Genomic DNA, 21,631 nt, shown 5'->3' on the forward strand with positions numbered 1-21,631 from the left:
GAACAAAATGAAAGTCAGTGATCAGGTGACAAGTTAGACAGAAATCATAGAGAGAAGCAATAAGGGCCTGAACCACAATGGTGGGCAGGGAAAAGGAAATGATGGATTTGAGGGGTATTTTTATCATTACAGCATTAGTACATCCGTCTGCTTTTCTTAAAAACAATTAAACAAACAATAACAACAAAAAGCAAACCTGTTTTAAAGGGAACTCCTGATGTGAAAGATCCTAAATTAATTTAAATATGCAACTAATTCTGCAATTGTTTCTGGGGCTGCTATGAGGCTAAGAGTGATGTGTCCAGAATCACAGAATCAGAATTTTGAGTCAAAAGCAAGGTCCAAACACAACATCCTCTCACTGAAGCCAGTTCTTTGTTCATGATGACATCTGATCTTCCATGGAAGCATTAATTGAGATGAATCAAATTGAATTATGAATTGAATGAGCGGGATTTTTAAGAGAAGGAAGACATTTTTTCCTCTAAGATTGCATGGGTTATGGTTTTCTATGTATTGTGTTTCTTTTTTGGGTTACTTTTTCCTTAGATATAGTTATACAGAATATGTTCTTTTTTATGTAGACCTAACTTATTTTTTCCCACTTAGTAAAATTCATTTTGAATTCTCCCCTAATTTTTAAAAGACATAGCTAGATATTGATTAATGCTAATAATGAATCCCATGATGTGGCTGCATGTTTTCATACTGATATTACTTAAAGTTGCAATTATATAAAATATGAAAATAGAACCCAACACAATGAAACTATGTAAATTTGAATAATGTAATCATAATGCAGAAATAATTATTTAGACTAATCAGAATCTATCTATGCTACAAACCAAGCCTTGTTCCCCCTTCTATTCACCCTTTCTACTACTTACACGGTGTTTTCCAAAGACAGAATCTGCTCTCTATTTCTATTTCTGGGTCAAAGATTGGTTTATCATAACCTCATAGAAAGAGACATGTAATCAAAAGAGCTTAAGAGTGAAATTTGAGGAGGAGGGAGAAAAATGTGTAGATAAAATTAGAAAACTAGATAAATGGGAAGACAACAGATGTGAAACAGCAATCAGAAACAATGGAGAAAGAATCCAGGAGTTCTGATTTGACACAACTTACTGAATTTTGTAAACAAAATTGATTTCTATAAAGAAGCGCAATCAATGTTTCAAGCAATAATTTAGTGACTTTTAGTACAACTGCAACATATGATGCAAGTAAGAGACTGCTTTTATAGACATCTGAGGACTGGAGAATTGTTTCTGAGACTTTTTAAGTTGTGTCAAATCAGAGTGGAGGTAGCCACATAAAAGGATGTGTCTAAAAGGATTTATTTGTAATTTAAAGTGAAAAAGAAAAATAACATTATTCTGTTTTTTCCCCCGGTAACTGGATATTTATATATGATTGAAAATAATGTGAGACAGTCTATTATTTTATTTAGGGGAAAAAAACCAAAAGCAGAAGAGTTATTCAGGTTGCTCCAACAATGGTAAAAATAATAATAAGTAGACTAATGAATTTAAAAAGTATTACTCAAATGCTTTTTTTTCCCCACCAAAAACTGCCAAAGCTGTAATTTCCCCTTTTGTCACATGTGTTTTCTAATCTTGAACCCACTTTCTTCTGAACTCTGTATGTATTTGTAGGAGAGTATGCCAAAGATTTGGAGAGAGAAGTGAGGGAGAAGGTATGAGAGTATACTTTACACGAATTGTTGTTACTATTCCATGAGAATAAATATCTATTTCCAAAAGCTAATTAAAACTAGCTGAATAAAATTATTCTCAACTGACAGACAATCTTGGGAAAGCATACCAGTGGAAATTTGAGCTGATAATATAATCATTCCTCAACACTTCAAAGGATTTGACTATGACCTTAAGGAGGAGATGTAGCTTCCTCTGTGTGAATGGAAGTTTGGATAAGGATTCCCAGGACTTTATACTTCATTACATTATTTGTAATCAATTAGATGTAAATTACATTTACATTAATATAAGCATAATGTTATATATCATATATTCTAACCAATTTAGTATTCTAACAGTAGAATATTCTAACCAATTTGAAAAATGTTTAATAATCCATTTGAGATCTGTGTTGGGCATTTAGCAAACTAACTTGTTCTATAATTTTTGGAACCCAAGCCTAGACTAATTACATTGCAAGATACTATAGGAATTGCAAGTACCATTGTAGAAATGTTATTTGTTTACCTTTCAGAAAGAAACTATGGCAAATGAGGAAGGTGTCAGCTGAAGATAAAAAAAAAAAGTTTACCATATTTTTATGAATATATTAAAGGAATATGTGAAAACAAAAGTAGAAGTCTCTTAAACAAAAATAAGAGTCTTTCACTCTTGTTTTTACTTAATAAAACTAGAGCAATATTTTCTCATCTCCAGTTTTCTGACACCTTCCTCAATTTTTCTTATTTCTTGGTTCTAAAATCACACCTGAAATTTTTTCAGTTTTTTTTTAGAATGTGATTAGTCTAAACCTGGATTCACAGAATCACAGAATTTGGTAGTTGGAAGCAACTCCAGCAGCCATCTAGATTTTAAATGCCAAGGAAGAACTGATCTTGCTATAGCCCCAGCAAAAATTATGACATGGACTATTAAAATACTTTATATCTTACTAATCATTCACCTTTTAAGCTCAGATGGTGGTAATAATCACTAGGGGAGCTTCCTAAGTAAAAGTATAACATATATGAAAGATTTATTTTACATTCTTATAAGAATGGGTGCCTAGATTAGTAGACATACCTTTGAAATTCCAAAGGCAGAATTTTATTTCCTATTCTGAAGCACAAGTCCCTTCCCTGATTCCCCACTAATTGAATGTTACAAAAGTTTCAGGATCTGAATCTTCACCCCTCATTATAGTCAGTCCCTGCCCCCAAGGAGCATTCTAGAAGGAGGAAGATGGCAGTGGAGGGCTAGGGACAAAGGACAAAAGATTATTTTTGAATCTCAGAACTAGATTTTTAAACTTGAACTCATCAGTTATTATCCTAATTCTTCCTTTTTTCATCAAATGCCAGGGTAAAAGCAATAGCCAATTAGGTTGGTGCGCAGGTACCCAACTCAATTCCCAGGCAAAGCAGGTTTGAAAGTGCTGCCTCTACAATACCATCAAAGATTGGGGTATGCACATCCTTGAGGAATTCCCAGAGCTTCCAGACTCAGATACAAGTCCCCTACAGTCACTAGATCTTGAAATCTTTCTCCTTGCCCTGAGAGACAAGCTGATTGATTTCCAGAGCTAAGGGGCTAATATAGGCTATTGGTAGAACAAAACACTGCAAGTATTCCAGGTATGTTATTTTGGGAACAGGAGGATCTTGCACTTGAATTCATTTTCATGTTTTTGCAAAGGTAATGGTCTATTTAGGCATAAGGCAACACATAGCACAGACATAGAAACTGCTTTTTGTTCATGTTCTTTACAGAATACTTTACTAATTCTACCCTTATGTCTTGCCTTAAGTCCTTGACTTGATTTCGAATCTTCCTAAGAGATCTATACTTATCATAATATTCCTAACTTATTCTTTTATCTGCATTTTCTAAATGTCCAGCCCTTGTAGCAAACCAGAAATTATTCGAAATTGGACAGGCACTTCCATAAAATCCTCTTTCTCTATTAGGACACAAATGCCTATTGTAACTACTTGTCTATGGCTAGCTAGTCAAGATTCTATGATTCTACATTTTCACAAACATCAAACTGAATTGTTTGTGAAGTATCTTTTTTTCAGTAATATTAATCCAAATCTTAACTCTATGTCCCCATCCCAAGTCCCAAATACTACTATAACAGAGAAGTAGCATTTAAGACTATATAATCTTCCCCCTTCACAGGATCAATAAACTCTTTACTGGGGACCCACTCTGACACTGGGTAGTTTGAGGTGCATTCAACAACCAGTTCCAGTTTCTTCCCAAACCAATGGAGTCAAAGTCATTTATGGTAAACATCATCTATTTTTACAGGATTATCATATTGGTAGGTCAAAGGAATACTATAGCTGTCTTGTATCATGCTTCTATGGAGGTATTTGATAAAATCTCACCATTTGTTCTTTTAGATATTTTTTGACAGAATGGAAAATGTGTGAATTGAACAATAAAGTAGTTTGTAGGTTGGAAACACTTGAACCAATATAATAAAAATGTGTAGAAAAGTGGAGGCAAATCAAACTGGATAGAGGATTTACTGAAGTGGACTGCAGAATCTTTCTTGGCTTTCTCCCTATATTTCTATTATTGAGATAAAGACAAAAATATACTTAGCAAATTCATTCATTTCAAATGCAAGGAAAAATTGGTAATATATTAGGTGAGAGGATTAATCACTTAAAAGATTCAAAGACGTTCTAGAGTTTTGTTGAAACCAACCAAATGAAATTCAGTAGGGATTAGTATAGAGTTTTCTATTAATATATCAATTATTAAAGTACAAATTGAAAAATTCCAAGATCAATAGCATTTATATAAGAACTATTTTAACAAAATATTGATTTCCCTAAAGCATTGTTTGTAGTAGAAAAAAAAAAACTGAAGACAATGGATGCCCATGGACAGAAGAATGACTAAATTATGCTATATAAGTGGAATACTATTATGAAAAAAAAACAACTGAAGAATTCATAATAGACTAGAAAAAGTCACATGAATCAACTGAGAGGAAAATAAATGGAAAATATGCATAACAGTCACAACAATAAAAATGTTAAAAAACAATAACATCCTCAAACTCAGAACTCATATCAATGCAATGAATTTAAGATGTTAAGAGAATTTACTCTAATTCAGTATTTTGCCATTTAGTAAATTTCTGTCTTAATAAAAAAAATGCAATTTACTGGTAAAATGAAAGCCTATATAAACTTTTTCAAGAATATTTTCCCAACTAGAATTGACAGGTTAAGTATCAAGATTCTAGTCCCCTCACTCTTTGCAGATGATATGATGGTATACTTAGAGAACCCCAGAGATTCTAATAAAAAGTTATTAGAGGTAGTTCACAACTTTGGCAAAGTTGCTGGATGCAGAATAGATCCACATAAATCCTCAACATTTTTATACATCACCAACAAAATGCAACAGTAAGAGATACAAAGAGAAATTCCATTCAAAACAAATGTCGAGAGTATAAAATATTTGGGAATCCATCTACCAAAGAAAAGTCAGGAATTATATGAGCAAAATTACAAAACACTTGCCACAAAAATAAAGTCAGATTTAAATAATTGGAAGGACATTCAGTGCTTGTGGATAGGCCGAGATAATATAATAAAGATGACAATACTCCCCAAACTAATCTATTTATTTGGTTCTACACCAATCAGACTCCCAAGAAACTATTTTAATGACCTAGAAAAAATAACAACAAAATTCATATGGAAGAATAGAAGGTCGAGAATTTGAAGGGAATTAATGAAAAAAAGGTCAGATGAAGGTGGTCTAGGTGTACCTGATCTAAAGTTATATTATATAGCAGCAGTCACCAAAACCATTTGGTATTGGCTAAGAAATAGACCAGTCGATCGGTGGAACAGATTAGGTACAAAGGACAAAAAAGGGTACATCTATAGCAATCTAGTGTTTGACAAATCCAAAGATACCAACATTTGGGATAAAAATTCATTATTTGAAAAAGACTGTTGGGAAAACTGGAAATTAGTATAGCAGAAATTAAATATGGATCCACACTTAACACCATATACCAAGATAAGATCAAAATGGGTCCATGATTTAGGCATAAAGAATGAGATAATAAATAGATTAGAGGAACAGAGGATAGTCTACCTCTTAGACCTGTGGAGGAGGAAGGAATTTATGATGAGAGGAGAACTAGAGACCATTATTGATTACAAAATAGAAGATTTTGATTACATCAAACTAAAAAGTTTCTGTACAAACAAAATTAATGCAAACAAGATTAGAAGGGAAGTAACAAACTGGGAAAATATTTTTACAGTTAAAGGTTCTGATAAAGGCCTCATTTCCAAAATATATAGAGAACTGACCGTAATTTATAAGAAATCAAACCATTCTCCAATTGATAAATTATCAAAGGATATGAACAGACAATGCTCAGATGATGAAATTGAAACTATATCCACTCATATGAAAGAGTGTTCCAAATCACTACTGATCAGAGAAATGCAAATTAAGACAACTCTGAGATACCACTACACACATGTCAGATTGGCTAAGATGACAAGAACAAATAATGATGAATGTTGGAGGGGATGTGGGAAAACTGGGACACCAATGCATTGTTGGTGGAGTTGTGAAAGAATCCAACCATTCTGGAGAGCAATTTGGAACTATGCCCAAAAAGTTATCAAACTGTGCATACCCTTTGATCCAGCAGTGTTACTATTGGGCTTATATCCTAAAGAAATACTGAGGAGGGGAAAGGGACCTGTATGTGCCAAAATGTTTGTGGCAGCTCTTTTCGTAGTGGCTAGAAACTGGAAGATGAATGGATGTCCATCAATTGGAGAATGGTTGGGTAAATTATGGTATATTAAGGTTATGGAATATTACTGCTCTATAAGAAATGACCAGCAGGATGAATACAGAGAGGTTTGGAGAGACTTACATCAACTGATGCTGAGTGAAGTGAGCAGAACCAGAAGATCACTATACACTTCAACAATACTATAGGAAGATATATTCTGATGGAAGTGGATATCTTCAACATAAAGAAGATCCAACTCACTTCAAGTTGATCAATGATGGACAGAAACAACTACACCCAGAGAAGGAACACTGGGAAGTGAATGTAAATTGTTAGCACTACTGTCTTTCTACCCAGGTTACTTATACCTTCGGAATCCAATTCTTAACGTGCAACAAGAAAATTGGATTTACACACATATATTATATCTAGGTTATACTGTAACACATGTAGAATGTATGGGATTGCCTGTCATCTAGGGTAGGGAGTAGAGGGAGGGAGGGGATAATTTGGAAAAATGAATACAAGGGATAATGTTATAAAAATTACTCATGCATATATACTGTCAAAAAATTTATAATTATAAAATTAATTTAAAAAATATTCTAGTCCCCTTAGGACTCTAGAGAGGGGGTATGCTTCTACTGCTTTTATTCATTAGCGCCATTCAGTGTGCTTCCATATTGATCAACTAGTGAACCTCAAATAACTCTTTTTTACTTACTGAGAAGGAAATGGCAGACCATTCTAGTAGGTTTGCCAAAAAAAACCTCAAATAGGATCATGAAGAATCAGATATAATTGAAAAATGACTGAACAACAAAAATCAGTAAGAATAAGTAGTTATAAGCCAATCCGCTCCCCAAATAAACAAACTCTCCCCTTGCACATATGAAATATTTAAGATTCAGGGTCTCAAACTTAGAAAGCACATGTGGCCAAAGGCTAAACTTACTGGGATGCAACAACAACAATGACAAATGGCAAATGATTCCTACATTCAAGAAACTTTTCTACTTAGAATTTATTCCTTATCTTGGCTATTTTTAAGAAAAAAGAAAAAAACTAACAGCAATATGTTAAAGAATGTTACCTTAATGTCTGAATTATGGTACTGAAAAAGTACCTGATTTAATATTAAGAAGTACTTTGGAAAATTTGACTCATCAGGGACAACCCAATACAAAATTGAGAAACAGGTGAAGTTTATGTATGTAATACATAATAATAAGTAATATGAATATATTACACTCTACCCTCAGAGTTCAATGAAATTAGTTGTTGATAATTCATTTTTAGTGGTCAAGGCTTGCAATACCACTGATACAAGGAATTTCTTTATAGTTCTTTATGCTAGTTTTTATCAATGCAGATTAACAACTTTTCTGAATGTGTGGGGTAGCAACCATTAATCCAAAATAATTAAAATAGACATTTCTCAGAGGCAGAACAAGAAGCAATTTGTTCAATTTCTGCAGAAAAATGGCATCATCTTCACCAGAACATTTTTGTGAAGTGAGGCAAAGGACAGCAACAGAGACAGATTTTTTTTACCTTAAAATATTTTTTACCACATCTTGCATCCCAACTGTCCTTAACTTATCAGGACTCACAGTCTATCATAGGAATCCACTCCACTGTCAGGGTAGAAAAACATTAATTTTAGCAAGGAATTATAGTTATTGTCCTTGACTTCATTCTTCCTGATTCAGTCTTTCTTATTCCATCAAATGTAGCTGTAAAAGGAATAGCCAATTGGATCCATGCAAGGTGCCCACTCAGTTCCTGGGCAAAGCAGGTTTGAGAGTGCTGTTTGCACAATATCATCCAAGATTTGCTTGGGATGTACTCACCCAAGAAGTTACCAAATCTGCCCTCAGTTACATTCCAGACTTGGGTACATACCGGTACAATCCCTAGATTTTTGAACTTTTTCATCCTGCCATAAGGATTGATCTCCAAAGCTAAGGGACTAGTAGAAAGCATTGCAATTCTCCCCAGAAATGTTATTTTGGGAACAGAATGAATTCATTCTTGTGTTTTCCCATATCCACAGGCAATGATATTATCTGGACATAGAGCAACCTGTAGCACAGACATAGAAATTGCTTTTTGGTCTGACTCTTTTACAGAGTACTTTACCAATTCTACCTAGACATTGGTGTCTATCACTTGCCTTAAGTCCTTGATTCCAAATCTTTCTAAGAGATATATGCCTATTACATGTATAACCAACTTATTCTTTGGTCTGCATTTTCTAAATAGCTATGCCTTGTAGCAAACCAAACGTTATTCCAAATTGGACAAACCTCTTTTTCTATTAAGACACAACTGTACCTACTTGTCAAGACTATCAAGCCTCTATAATTCTATAATTTGACAAACATCAAACTAAATTGTTTATGTGATATCCTTTCCCAGTAATATTAACTCAAATCTTAAACCAATGTTCCCATCTTAAGCACCAAATACTATTGCAGCAAGGAAATAACACTAATCCTACATAACCGCCTCCCTTCACAGGATTGATGGACTCCTTATAGGGAACACACTCAGACACTGAGTAGTTTGGGATTCATTCACCAACTAGTTCCAGTCCCTTCCCAAACAAATGGGGCTCAAAGTCTTTTAAGGTATGGGAACTCATCTTCTAAAAATACTTCATGCTAAGAATGGACATTGAACTGAGTCATTCTACAGAGTTCCATTTTAAGGGGCTTGAGCTGATTGAAGATCCAGGGCATTTAGTCAGACCCCTGAAGGTGGTCAATACAGGTGTCTAGTGCTGGTCACTTGAAGATGAATTGATTTTGGGGCAGGGGGAGTTCAATGGCACTTTCCAGAGTCATTTGGGCTCCTAGCCTGAAACCAATGAAAATAGATTTCAAAAGACCCTTTGTAGCCTGTTGTAGGCCTAAGAAATTTCATTGGCTTGGCTCTGAGATTAGAAGCTGACATAGAGATGTATTAAAAAATCACTCAGATATCTATAAATTTTCCCACTGAGGCAACAAAGCATTCCATAAGTTACAATTCTCTAAAAAACTTGAGTATACTAAAATCCTCTTTTCTAAAATATACAAAAGATATTTCAGCTTCAGTTTCAATAATCAATAAAATAAAAACGACAGTTATGTCAATTGTTTTTAAATTTACATGAGGTTCTTAAAGGATCTTATTTCATACAGATATGTACATCTAGCAACAGATAGATGACCAGGCCAAATACTCATTTACTTAATTATAAGATATAATGACTACATAGTTTCAGATTGAAAACAGCAAAATATTACATACTTGAAATATGCTTATGGCTTCTATTGACCACTTACTCTGATTATAAAAATTTGGTATAAAGAAAAATCACATTTTGGGGAGAAAACTCCTCTTCCCCTTCAAAAGAAACTCCATTCTCCTAGATTGCCTGAAATCTCTGAAATGACAATAAACTATTTGACACCTGAGATAGAGACACAGATCTTAGGAACAAAATGGAAATGGCTCCTGTCTCACCTCCTAAATTTTATATTCTTATCTATGAACTGCTGTGGAGATAGATCACACGCTTTTATAGAATTCAGAGTACCCTGAGAAGTTGGAACTCTGAGAGTTGGGGAACATAGGGATTCATCTAGAGAGAAACTGAGGGTGACTCCAAAGCACAGAATTTTGGGTGAGTGTATCATTCTTTGGAGAGTCTAGACTGGACATAAGTCCACACACAGCAGCCTTGGTCATTCCCAATCCCCTCTGGAGAAAGAAGCTTGAAGCTTGACAAAAAATTCAGTTTACTTTGCATCAAAATGCACACAACAAGGTTTAAAACCCAAAATAGCCATTTCTTTCTCTTTATAATTTAGCTGAGAAAAGCACTGAAGACAAATCATAGACTCATATACACACACTGCTTTTAAATTCCTTAAGTATAACATAGGAGCTTTCTTCCTTATTGAAAGACTTCTTAGCATTTACATATGAATTTAAATTTTGACATACTCAATCCTTGGATGATCTGTACTTGGGGCCAAATAGCATCTCCTCCTAGCTAACACCTAGGGGACTCACCCCAATTTTCAATTTGTTTCTTGGGTTCATTCTCCAATTTATTACTGAATGCCAATTATGGAAGGGTGACTCCCTTCCCTTAGTTATCCAGCAAGGCTTACTAGGGCTGCCTCTTTCACTGGATCAATCTCTAAAAATTTCAGGGGCCCCATTTAGCTTTTCCTAGGAGCTATATGGGTATGCCTTGCTGTAACTGTTCATCTCATCAATTAGCTAGGCTTTCTCTCTTAGTCTGTCAGAAATTGTTTTAGTTTCTGCTCTGCCTAGTCTGTATCTTTGGGTTCCTACTTTTTCCAAAGCGGTATCTCCCCGTCAAGTCCAAAGACAATGCGGCTGCTTCGCCAGTGAGAGAGCACAAGTCCCAGGACAGGCTTCCAGAAAACTGCGTGGGACAAAGTCCACTAACCCAAAATAATTCAAATAGATATTTCTCAGAGCCAGAGCAGAAAACAGTTTATTCAATTTCTGCAGAAAAAGGGCATCACCTTCACCTAGTGAAATGAGGCAAAGGACAGACAATAGTTTTTTTATATGTTAAAACAATTTTTACCTCATCTTGGGCCCCAACTGTCCTGATTTATCAGGGCTCATAGTCTATCTTGGGAATCCACTTCATTCTCAGGATACAAGAACAGGGGCACTATAGATTACGAAGCGGTTTATGGGAGATTAAGCAAGGGTATAAGCAAAGAGGCGCTAGAAACTGTAGCCCCAAAACTATGGTTATATATTTGTGGAGAAAGCAGAGTCAAGACAAGAAAGAGCTCATGGGCTAAATGTGCCCTATTTATGTTCAGTTCTTTCAGCCTTGTGTCCAACTATTTATGACCTCATTGGAAATTTTCTTGGCAAAATTACTGGAATGGTTCGCTATTTCCTTCTCCATCTTATTTTACAGATGAAGAAATTGAGGCAAACAGAGTTAACTGACTTGCCCAGAGTAAGGATTTGAAGACAGATTTGAACTCAGGAAGATGAGTCTTTCCGACCCCAGACCTGGTGCTCTATTCATTGTGCCACCTAGCTGCCCCTGAAGATGCCAGAGTATTGCTTTTGGATGAAGTGGTACCAAGATTCTCATAGAGATAATTTCTTCTGATCCCAGACACTTAAAAGCTATGTAATCTTCAGCAAGTCCTTTAACTCCCAAAATCTTAAACTATGGTTCATGACCCAAATGGGGTCTCATAACTGAATGTAGGAGAATCACAAAATAACTGATTTATTATTAGTAAATGTCATTTGTATATCAATTTTATATACCTACACATCTGGTTTAAAATTTCTCAGGTGAAAGAAGATATCTCTCTCTCTCTCTCTCTCTCTCTCTCTCTCTCTCTCTCTCTCATATAAAACTACTAATTCATCACTTTCACTATGTTTTCTGGAATATGTGCTCTTTAAGTAACAAACCTTATTCCATCCTATTTTCTTTTCCTTTCTCACTCCCTTCATTTTATGATTCTTTCTGAGACTTGGCACCCTCCTGATGGTACAGCTTCCCTGGCCACACTTTCCAAAATTTGGAAAGTTGGTTATTCTTTGAGTTACATATTCTTCTAACTCATTCTGTATAAGTTGTGAGAGAGATACAGGGACAAACAGAGATACAGAGTTAGAGAAAGAAAAACTATATTTAGAAACTTGGAGAGACAGAATGAAAAAGAGAAAAAGAGAAAGGAAAGCAAAGAAAGCAAAGAAAAAATAAAGAAGAGAAAGTGAAGTAAAGAAAGAAAGAAGGAAAGAAGGAATTCAGAAAGGAAAAAAGGGAGAAAAGAGGGAGGGAAGTAGGAGAGAATGAAGAAAAAGTAGAAGAAGAATTTGCATAATTCCTGAAAGCAAATTGCTCATTTATTTTTCTTTGAGTACCATGGTGACATTTCATAGTGTCAAAGGTATTTCTCATCATAAATAAACAGATGTTTGAAAAATATCTGTTTTTAAAATTGCAAATGTCATTTTCCAGCTTTTGTTGCAGGGGCCAGCATTATACATACATACATACATACATACATACATACATACATATATACATATATATATACATATATATATGCATTTATTTCATGATATAAGTAGTAGGAAGTTAGAGGCAAACATCTTGAACAAGTTTCATCTCTAGCTTGGACTTCTGCAGTCAGTTTCACAGTCATACCAGTGCCTTTTGAGACTGGATGTTTCAAAATGAAAGTTCTGAAATTAGTCTTTGTTGAAACATTCATATAAGCAAAGAGGTCTATGTTAAAAGGGGATTTTTGTTACTTTGACATCAATGAAGCATTACTACTTTGACTACATAGAAGGCTACTTCCATTGTAACCAGTATTATGGACATTTGTATTATTTCAATATTTTATAAAAATGTTTACTTCCTAAGCTGGCATTTACCCATCATTGCATGGAAGAGCTCCCTCTTCTATCTGACTGCCATCTCTTTTCAGTAATACATTTTCCTCTTAGTTCTAGTAACTCACAGAAGCCAAATTCAATTTATTATTATTATTACCAGACTTTCAAGATCATTGATATTAATTATCATCAAATACAATCTAAAGCTCCCTCCTCCTACTCCAAAAAAATATTGAGAAACCTAAGATGGAATGTCTTTTTCACCACTTTAAAGCTCACATTCGATCTGTGTTGGTTTTATGTAAGAAATACTTTATGGTGACTAAGACTTTCCTTTAGTTATTGTTACACACAAAATAGCAGCTTATCTATTATTTTATCCAATATTATTTATTACAAATGGAAGTTTTTGGATTGGGGAAAGGGTCACATAGTGTTTTGGTCTAGAAATCATGCAAAAATTGCAGTGAAAGTGATGTTTTAGAAATGTATTTTCTTCTGAAACCCTCTGGAGCGTTAGAAAATATTGATGGGGGAGAGAGATGGGTTAGCATGGCAGCATTACAGCTTTATATTTTCATGTTTTAGTACCTGTGTAAGATTTAGCATGTACTGTGTACACCAGACTCCATTTACCCCAATCACCAAGTAATTTATTTATTCTTTTTGAGGTTTTTATACTTTAAACTACACAAATTATACACAGTACTGAAATATATCTCCCCTCTGCTTCTTAGTAGTTATTTGACAATTGCAAGTAAAAATTAATAGACAACACAAATCCTATTATCTTAAATGTCACCTAAGTTTATTTATATTGTCTAAGGTTTTCTTACTTTGATAAATAGCCTTTTATTTTAAAGTATTTCACCCTTTGCATTAAGGAAAACATGAACATTAGTTTTATTCTTGTTGCTTCTTGTTCAGTGGTTTTTCAATCATGACTAATACCATATGACCCCATTTGGAGTATTCTTGGCAAAGATGCTGGAGTGGTTTGCAATTTTCTTCTCTAGCTCATTTTATGAAACTAAGGCAAACAGAATGAAGTGATTTAGCTAATTCATACAGCTAGTAAGTGTCAGAGGCCAGTTTTGAACTCAGAAAAGAACTTATCTTCCTTGCAGGGCTGGTTTAATATTAGGAAAACTATTAGTATAATTGACCATATTAATAATCAAATTAATAAAAACCATATGATCATCTCAATAAATGCAGAAAAAGCATTTGATAAAATCCAACATCCATTCCTACTAAAAACGCTTGAGAGTATAGGAATAAATGCACTATTCCTTAGAATAATCAGGAGCATATATTTACGACCATCAGTAAGCATAATATGTAATGGAGATAAACTGGAACCTTTCCCAGTAAGATCAGGAGTGAAACAAGGTTGCCCACTATCACCATTACTATTCAATATAATACTAGAAATGCTAGCCTCGGCAATAAGATCCGAGAAAGAGATTCAAGGAATTAGAGTAGGAAATGAGGAAATCAAACCATCACTCTTTGCAGATGACATGATGGTATACTTAGAGAACCCCAAAGACTCTGCTAAAAAGCTATTAGAAATAATTCAGAATTTTAGCAAAGTTGCAGGACACAAAATAAATCCACATAAATCCTCAGCATTTTTATATATCACCAACACAATCCAACAGCAAGAGATACAGAGAGAAATTCCATTCCAAATAACGGTCGATAGTATAAAATATTTGGAAATCTATCTACCAAAGAAAAGTCAGGAATTATATGAGCAAAATTACAAAACACTTGCCAAAAAAATAAAGTCAGATTTAAATAATTGGAAAGACATTCAGTGCTCTTGGATAGGCCGAGCGAATAAAATGAAGATGACAATACTCCCCAAACTAATCTATTTATTTAGTGCTATACCAATCAAACTCCCAAGAAACTATTTTAATGACCTAGAAAAAATAACAACAAAATTCATATGGAAGAATAAAAGATCGAGAATTGCAAGGGAACTAATGAAAAAAAGTCAGATGAAGGTGGTCTAGGTGTACCTGATTTAAAGTTATATTATGTAGCAACAGTCACCAAAACCATTTGGTATTGGCTAAGAAATAGACCAGTCGATCAGTGGAGCAGATTAGGTACAAAGGACAAAAAGGGGTACAACTATGGCAATCTAGTCTTTGACAAACCCAAAGATACCAACATTAGGGAAAAAAATCATTATTTGAAAAAAACTGTTGGGAAAACTGGAAATTAGTATGGCAGAAATTAGATATGGATCCACACAACACCATATACCAAGATAAGATCAAAATGGGTCCATGATTTAGGCATAAAGAATGAGATAATAAATAGATTAGAGGAACAGAGGATAGTTTACCTCTTAGACCTGTGGAGGAGGAAGGAATTTATGATGAGAGGAGAACTAGAGACCATTATTGATTACAAAATAGAAGATTTTGATTACATCAAACTAAAAAGTTTCTGTACAAACAAAATTAATGCAAACAAGATTAGAAGGGAAGTAACAAACTGGGAAAATATTTTTACAGTTAAAGGTTCTGATAAAGGCCTCATTTCCAAAATATATAGAGAACTGACCGTAATTTATAAGAAATCAAACCATTCTCCAATTGATAAATTATCAAAGGATATGAACAGACAATGCTCAGATGATGAAATTGAAACTATATCCACTCATATGAAAGAGTGTTCCAAATCACTACTGATCAGAGAAATGCAAATTAAGACAACTCTGAGATACCACTACACACCTGTCAGATTGGCTAAGATGACAGGAACAAAGAATGATGAATGTTGGAGAGGCTGTGGGAAAACTGAGACACTAATACATTGTTGGTGGAGTTGTGAAAGAATCCAATCATTCTGGAGAGCAATTTGGAACTATGCCCAAAAAGTTATCAAACTGTGCATACCCTTTGATCCAGCATTGCTGCTATTAGGCTTATATCCCAAAGAAATACTAAAGAGTAGAAAGGGACCTGTATGTGCCAAAATGTTTGTGGTAGCTCTTTTCATAGTGGCTAGAAACTGGAAGATTTCCATCAATTGGAGAATGTCCATCAATTGGAGAATAGTTGGGTAAATTATGGTATATGAAGGTTATGGAATATTACTGCTCTATAAGAAATGACCAGCAGGATGAATACAGAGAGGTTTGGAGAGACTTACATCAACTGATGCTGAGTGAAATGAATAGAACCAGAAGATGTCTGTACACTTCAATGTTGTATGAAGATGTATTCTGATGGAAGTGGATATCTTCAACATAAAGAAGATCCAACTCACTTCCAGTTGATCAATGATGGACAGAAACAACTACACCCAGAGAAGGGACACTGGGAAGTGAATGTAAATTGTTAGCACTACTGTCTTTCTACCCAGGTTACTTATACCTTCGGAATCCAATTCTTAACGTGCAACAAGAAAATTGGATTTACACACATATATTGTATCTGGGTTATATTGTAACCCATGTAAAATGTATGGGATTGCCTGTCATCGGGGGGAGGGAGTAGAGGGAGGGAGGGGATAATTTGGAAAAATGAATACAAGGGATAATCTTATAAAAAATTACTCATGCATATATATTGTCAAAAAATTTTTATAATTATAAAATAAAAAAAGAAGGTATCTTCCTGATTCCATCCATGGCACTCTATCCATTTTGCCACTTAGCAACTCAGTTTTAATCTTACCTTTGCCTAAATCAGCTTTCCTAGAAACCACATAGGAAACATCCTTCAAATAAGCAAATTAGCATAACTATTTGTCTATTTAGAAGTGAATCATATCAGATTATGTAATCAATGTGTCAAAAGATGACTTAATTTGGAGGAAGAGGATCTGGGTTCAAATCCCCTTTCTCTCCATTATTATATGTAAATTTGGGCAAGTCACACATGACTTCTCTAGATCTTAGTTTCCTCATCTGTAAAATGAAGAAGACTAGGCTCCTAACATTTCTTCCCGTTTAGAATTTAAAACTTGTTATGATCCCAGAACATTTATTCTATGCTCCAATCTCTATTAAGATGTTCTTATGTCCTCTCTGAGACTAAAATTCTAACAGTTTCTAAGAAGTGAGCTTTATGTAGAAATCCTTAATATCAAAGAGTTTCTAAGGAGAAAAAAATTACTTCAAAGTAAACTCCCTTTCTGTCTATCTGTCTCTCTCTCTGTCTCTGTCTCTTTCTCTCTCTCTCTCTCTCATTCCCTTGCATTCATTCTTACAGACTTGGCAGATGGTAGATTTCAAATAACTTATACAGTAATAATGATTCTCTCTTTCTTTCCAAGACTATATATAGAAAATAAAGTGACATGTAAAAAGTTAAGGTGTTAGTAAAATATACTGAAATTGATGTCAGAGAAACTTGGTTAAAATCTTTAATAGGTTTTTAAAAACTGTCTATACCTGAAAAAATAATTCCCTCTTTAATATGTCCCTCAAATGATTATTCAGTCATTGTTTGAAGACGTACTGTGAGGAAGGCCACCCACAATTTCCCTAGAGAAGCCATTCTTCTTTAAATAATTCTAATTTATTAAGACATATTGCTTTGCATCAAGATTGAAGTTGCTTTGTATCTTCCACCCATTGCTTCTAGTGTTGCCATTAGAAACCAATCAGAACAAGTCTCATTCCTTTTCCATGAGACAGCTTTATTTGAAGACAGACTACCTTTCCCTTTCCAAGTTTTAGTTTTACTTGAATCGGATGAAATAATCTTTGAGGTCCCTTCCAGATCTAAATTCTATTGTTCTATGAGGCCTGAGCGTGCTTTTTAAATTTTTTTAATGGTATGTCATGACCTGTTTCCTAGATCACCACTTCATATACAGAATGTGACAGGCTCATAAACAATCATAGACAATAATTCTGTAGAATGTTTGCTAGATCTAAGCTCTGTCATATCAAATCATACAGGGTATCCCAGTGACCCTCAAAGACACATATTCTATTAACAATAGCTTTGGAATGGATTTGCTCATCTCTGACCAAGGAAAGGAATTGAGGAATAGAGAGGAGGAGGCACAATCTTCACCCTATTGACAATTATGTGAAAGAATATGCGCTTAAGGAAAAGATAATTTCAACTGAATTTTATATATACTCCCTTTTAGTGTGGTTCAGGAAAGAAGACACTGGGGTATCCCTTAGGGGATGGCTCCTTGTAATGATAGTTTTAATGTTACACATAAAAAAATAAAGTTATTTACATTTACTAGTCATTATAAGGGCAACTTCTCCTTACAGCAGAATATCAGCCCAAAACCAAAATGACAAAAACTTGATTGTAATAATGTAAACAAACCCAACCATTCTTCCCAGGCCATCAAAAGTGTTTTATATTATTTGTAAAGTTCTTTTCTCAGGATTAGATCAGAGTTAAAACCAAGCATTGAATTTTACCACAGGAAGTATTGGCTCTAAACCCCTTTCTTTAAAGAAAGAAATTATTTTCTTTTAGAAATTAATCACGAAGGCCTATGGGACAGTGCCCTGAAAAGACTGTGCAATTTGCTATCTGAGGATTTGGGCCTAATCCCTCAATGATTCTTTGACCAAATCACTCCACCTTTTTTTTCTTTTTCTGCTTCCTCTACTGTAAAATGAGAGGGTTGTCTAATATCTAAGGTCTCCTTCAGCTCGAAATCCTTTGGGTCCTTAGGGGAGGAAAGGATGTTGTTAGGAATGGGATCTATTTCTGTATGTATAATATGTAAAATTCAGTGCAGAAACTGGAAATGTTAAAAAAAAAAAAAAAAAAAAAAAAACTGTCCTAGCCATATTGAGGGGAACTAATAGGGAATGTATGTATTTCATGGATGATTGTCCTTTAAAAGACAGTAAAAAAAAAACAACATAGCTGCACATATTGCATCACTATCACAAAGGATAGAAGCTCTCAAGAGGTATCAACCAAATATATTACCAATATATATATATTTTTGGTTTTTAAATGATATTATATTATAATATTGCTTGGCACTGAAGTGCAAATAACACTGTTGTTGGTGATTTTATAGACAAATATTGAACCTTGATTTTTATTCCTACCTGCTAGTTACAAAATAAAGCATATTCCTGCAATGCTTTAAAACTATTTTATGACAAATTCTTTGGGGGAGTAATACTGATAACGTTCCAGGAGATATGGGTTATTGCATTCCAGAACCATGGTTCTTTTAGGTTATTCAGAGAAAGTCGATGTGGATTTTACCTCCCTGACCTTTCTAGAAATATCACCATATATCTTCAATTCTCTGGTTGAAGGAGGGGAAGAAATAATTCTTTAACTTAGAAAAAGGGAGCTTATTGTTACCACTTTCGTTCCCACTCCCTCCCCCCCCAGAACAAGTGTCTAAAGAGTAATCCAATTAAATTGATTAGTCAGTCCCTCGATTTAAGCTGTAGTTCCACATAATCTGCTGGCTGTTGAAACATCTTTGGTGTCAGCGTCTGGTCTTCCTGAAACCACGAATGGCCAAGTCTGCAATTAAAAGCGATGCAATATATTAGAACGAGAGCTAACTACCTAATGCTATTTAATAGACTATGAGTTTAATCTGCAGGTGTTTGTTGTCACTCAGTGATTTTGGCTTAATTTATTCCTTGCGAACACTGCAAAAGCCTTTGTCTAAAATCTGTTTTTTTAAATCTTTATGTAAGGTCCTTATTCGAGAATTTATTTATTTATGTATTTTATTTTATTTGAGATATTCAAAATAAAAGAGAGGTCAAATTTTCGACCTGTCTTTTCACAGAAAGCTTGGTGTTCTAGAAGTAGGCGAACTGAATATGGCCCATTCTCAAGCGGAGGATTGGCTTTTCTGGGAGGGACTTTCCGAAAGCTCATTTCTAATAGTGTAAGAGAAGGCGGAGGGGAGGGGGGTTGGGGGGAGAGCAGGAAGAGAGAGCTATCTGCTTTATAGAGCTCTAACTTTTCCTTATTCCCCCAGAGACACATCTTAAATAATCAGCATAACATCTAAGGGGAAGGAGAGATAATCAACTGGAAAGAGTCAGGTGGAGCAATTCGCAATGCAAGATTTCTGCAGCATAGTGGACTGAGTTCTAACTGAAAATTAGACCGGAACTATTAAATCAGCCAAACATGAGGTCACTGGAAGCAGCATTGCACACAGTGTACAAAACAACAAAACGATGAGAGCATAACAATAATTTGAGTGATTTTTCGAGGGGATTGGTTGGTTGGTAATATGGATCGCCTTCCTCAATTTCGAGGAAATAAATTTCTCCAAGGCACAGAATTCCTATTTTTAGTTGTAGAAGCAAGCCTCTCTACCCAAAACCAAAACCAAATTCCCAAAACCAAACTCAATCTTTCTGCAAGTCTCTTCCCCTAGAACTAAGCATCTCCTCCTTCCCCGCCACCCTCACACTTCCCAAAAGCTGCGGTGTGCTGGAAATCTAGGCAAAGGAAAACTCCAGAATTGGAGTGAGGGGAGGGTAACTATTTTCTGCCCTCTTACCAGATTCACGGGATGCACGTAGCCGTTCTCATATCTATCTTCCTGCAGCAGCTGCCGAAGATGCGCTATATAGCTGGAGGCCAGTCTGAGTGTATCCAGTTTGGAAAGTTTGGTATCAGGGGGTACCCAGGGCAAGCTGGTCTTAAGCCTGGAGAAGGCTTTGCTCAACACTCGCATCCTTGCTCTTTCTCTGGCATTGGCCGCGTTTCTTTGAGATTGCTTGCATTCAGCAGATGAGCTCTTGGGTAGCAGAGACTTCTTGGGGCAGTTGCTGCCGCCCCCGCTGTTGCTGCTGCAGCCTCCGCCACTACTCCCGGTAGCTCCCCGAGTCCGTTTCCTCTTGCAACTGCCGCTAGCCGTGCGGGGTGCTCCCAGGCTGCAAGTTTCCTCCTCTACGTCCTCATCTTCGTCCTCTTCTGCAGACGTATTGTCCGCAGAGAGGTAAAGCTCGCTGCTGCTGCGTCCCCGGCGAGGCTGCCTCTTGGAGGATGTCGCGGGTGGGTACGGCAGCTGCAGCCCACGCAGCTCCATGTCAGGCAGCTCCTCAGGGTCGCTCACCGAGCCAGTGGACATCACGTCAGCCGAGCCCTCTAGGAGCTTCAGAGTCCCTCTTGACCTCCACTCCAGGCCACGCAGTCCTTTTCCTTCTCCCAAATTCTCTCAAACTCTACACAGCAGATAGGGCAGTCAGCACATACGGCGACGGCGGGGAGCCCAGGCGCTGCACGCAGACACGGACACCTTGGTCAGAAACGTGCGCTCAAGTGAGAGGCTGAGCGTAACAAAGAGAAAACTGAGGCTCGGACAACTAGCTCCGCTGAGATGTGCGGAGGGCTTACTCTTTTGACAGGAGAATTTATCCACAACTTTCGGAGCAAACCATCTGGGAGAAAGAAGAGGGGGATAGACAGGGTGGGGCGGCAAGGGGTGGGGACCAGTTTACTATTAGCAAAAGGAGAGACTAATGGGCGGGAACGAAGACCACTCGGGCCGCTCCCCCTGCCCAGGGGTGGTCCCCTGGGGAAACTGTTAGGAACCAGGAGCAAGCTGTGCTTTATCTTGGCTTTGGGACTGAGAAAGTCTTCCAGCAAACCATTCATTCAACCCTTCTGATCAGCTCTAATATTACAGCTGGAGCTAGAGCCCAGATAGCCCAGGAGAGAGCAGGATGAGAGGGGAGGAAAAAACAAAAACAAAAACAAACAAACAAACAAACAAACAA

At 35.9% G+C, this 21,631-nt stretch overlaps 1 protein-coding gene across 1 annotated transcript; it reads right to left on the minus strand.

The window, feature by feature from the left end:
- Nucleotides 1-18,861: 18,861 nt before the first annotated feature.
- Nucleotides 18,862-21,240, minus strand: MSC (musculin). Its single transcript, XM_074278868.1, has 2 exons — nt 20,410-21,240; nt 18,862-19,406 (listed from the first exon to the last, which is right to left on the minus strand). The coding sequence occupies exons 1-2, from the start codon at nt 20,980-20,982 to the stop codon at nt 19,320-19,322; spliced, it is 660 nt and encodes a 219-aa protein (XP_074134969.1). The 5' UTR covers nt 20,983-21,240; the 3' UTR covers nt 18,862-19,319.
- Nucleotides 21,241-21,631: the final 391 nt, after the last annotated feature.

Source organism: Sminthopsis crassicaudata, chromosome 1, assembly GCF_048593235.1.
Source record: "Sminthopsis crassicaudata isolate SCR6 chromosome 1, ASM4859323v1, whole genome shotgun sequence".
In the NCBI taxonomy this organism is placed as follows: domain Eukaryota; kingdom Metazoa; phylum Chordata; class Mammalia; order Dasyuromorphia; family Dasyuridae; genus Sminthopsis; species Sminthopsis crassicaudata.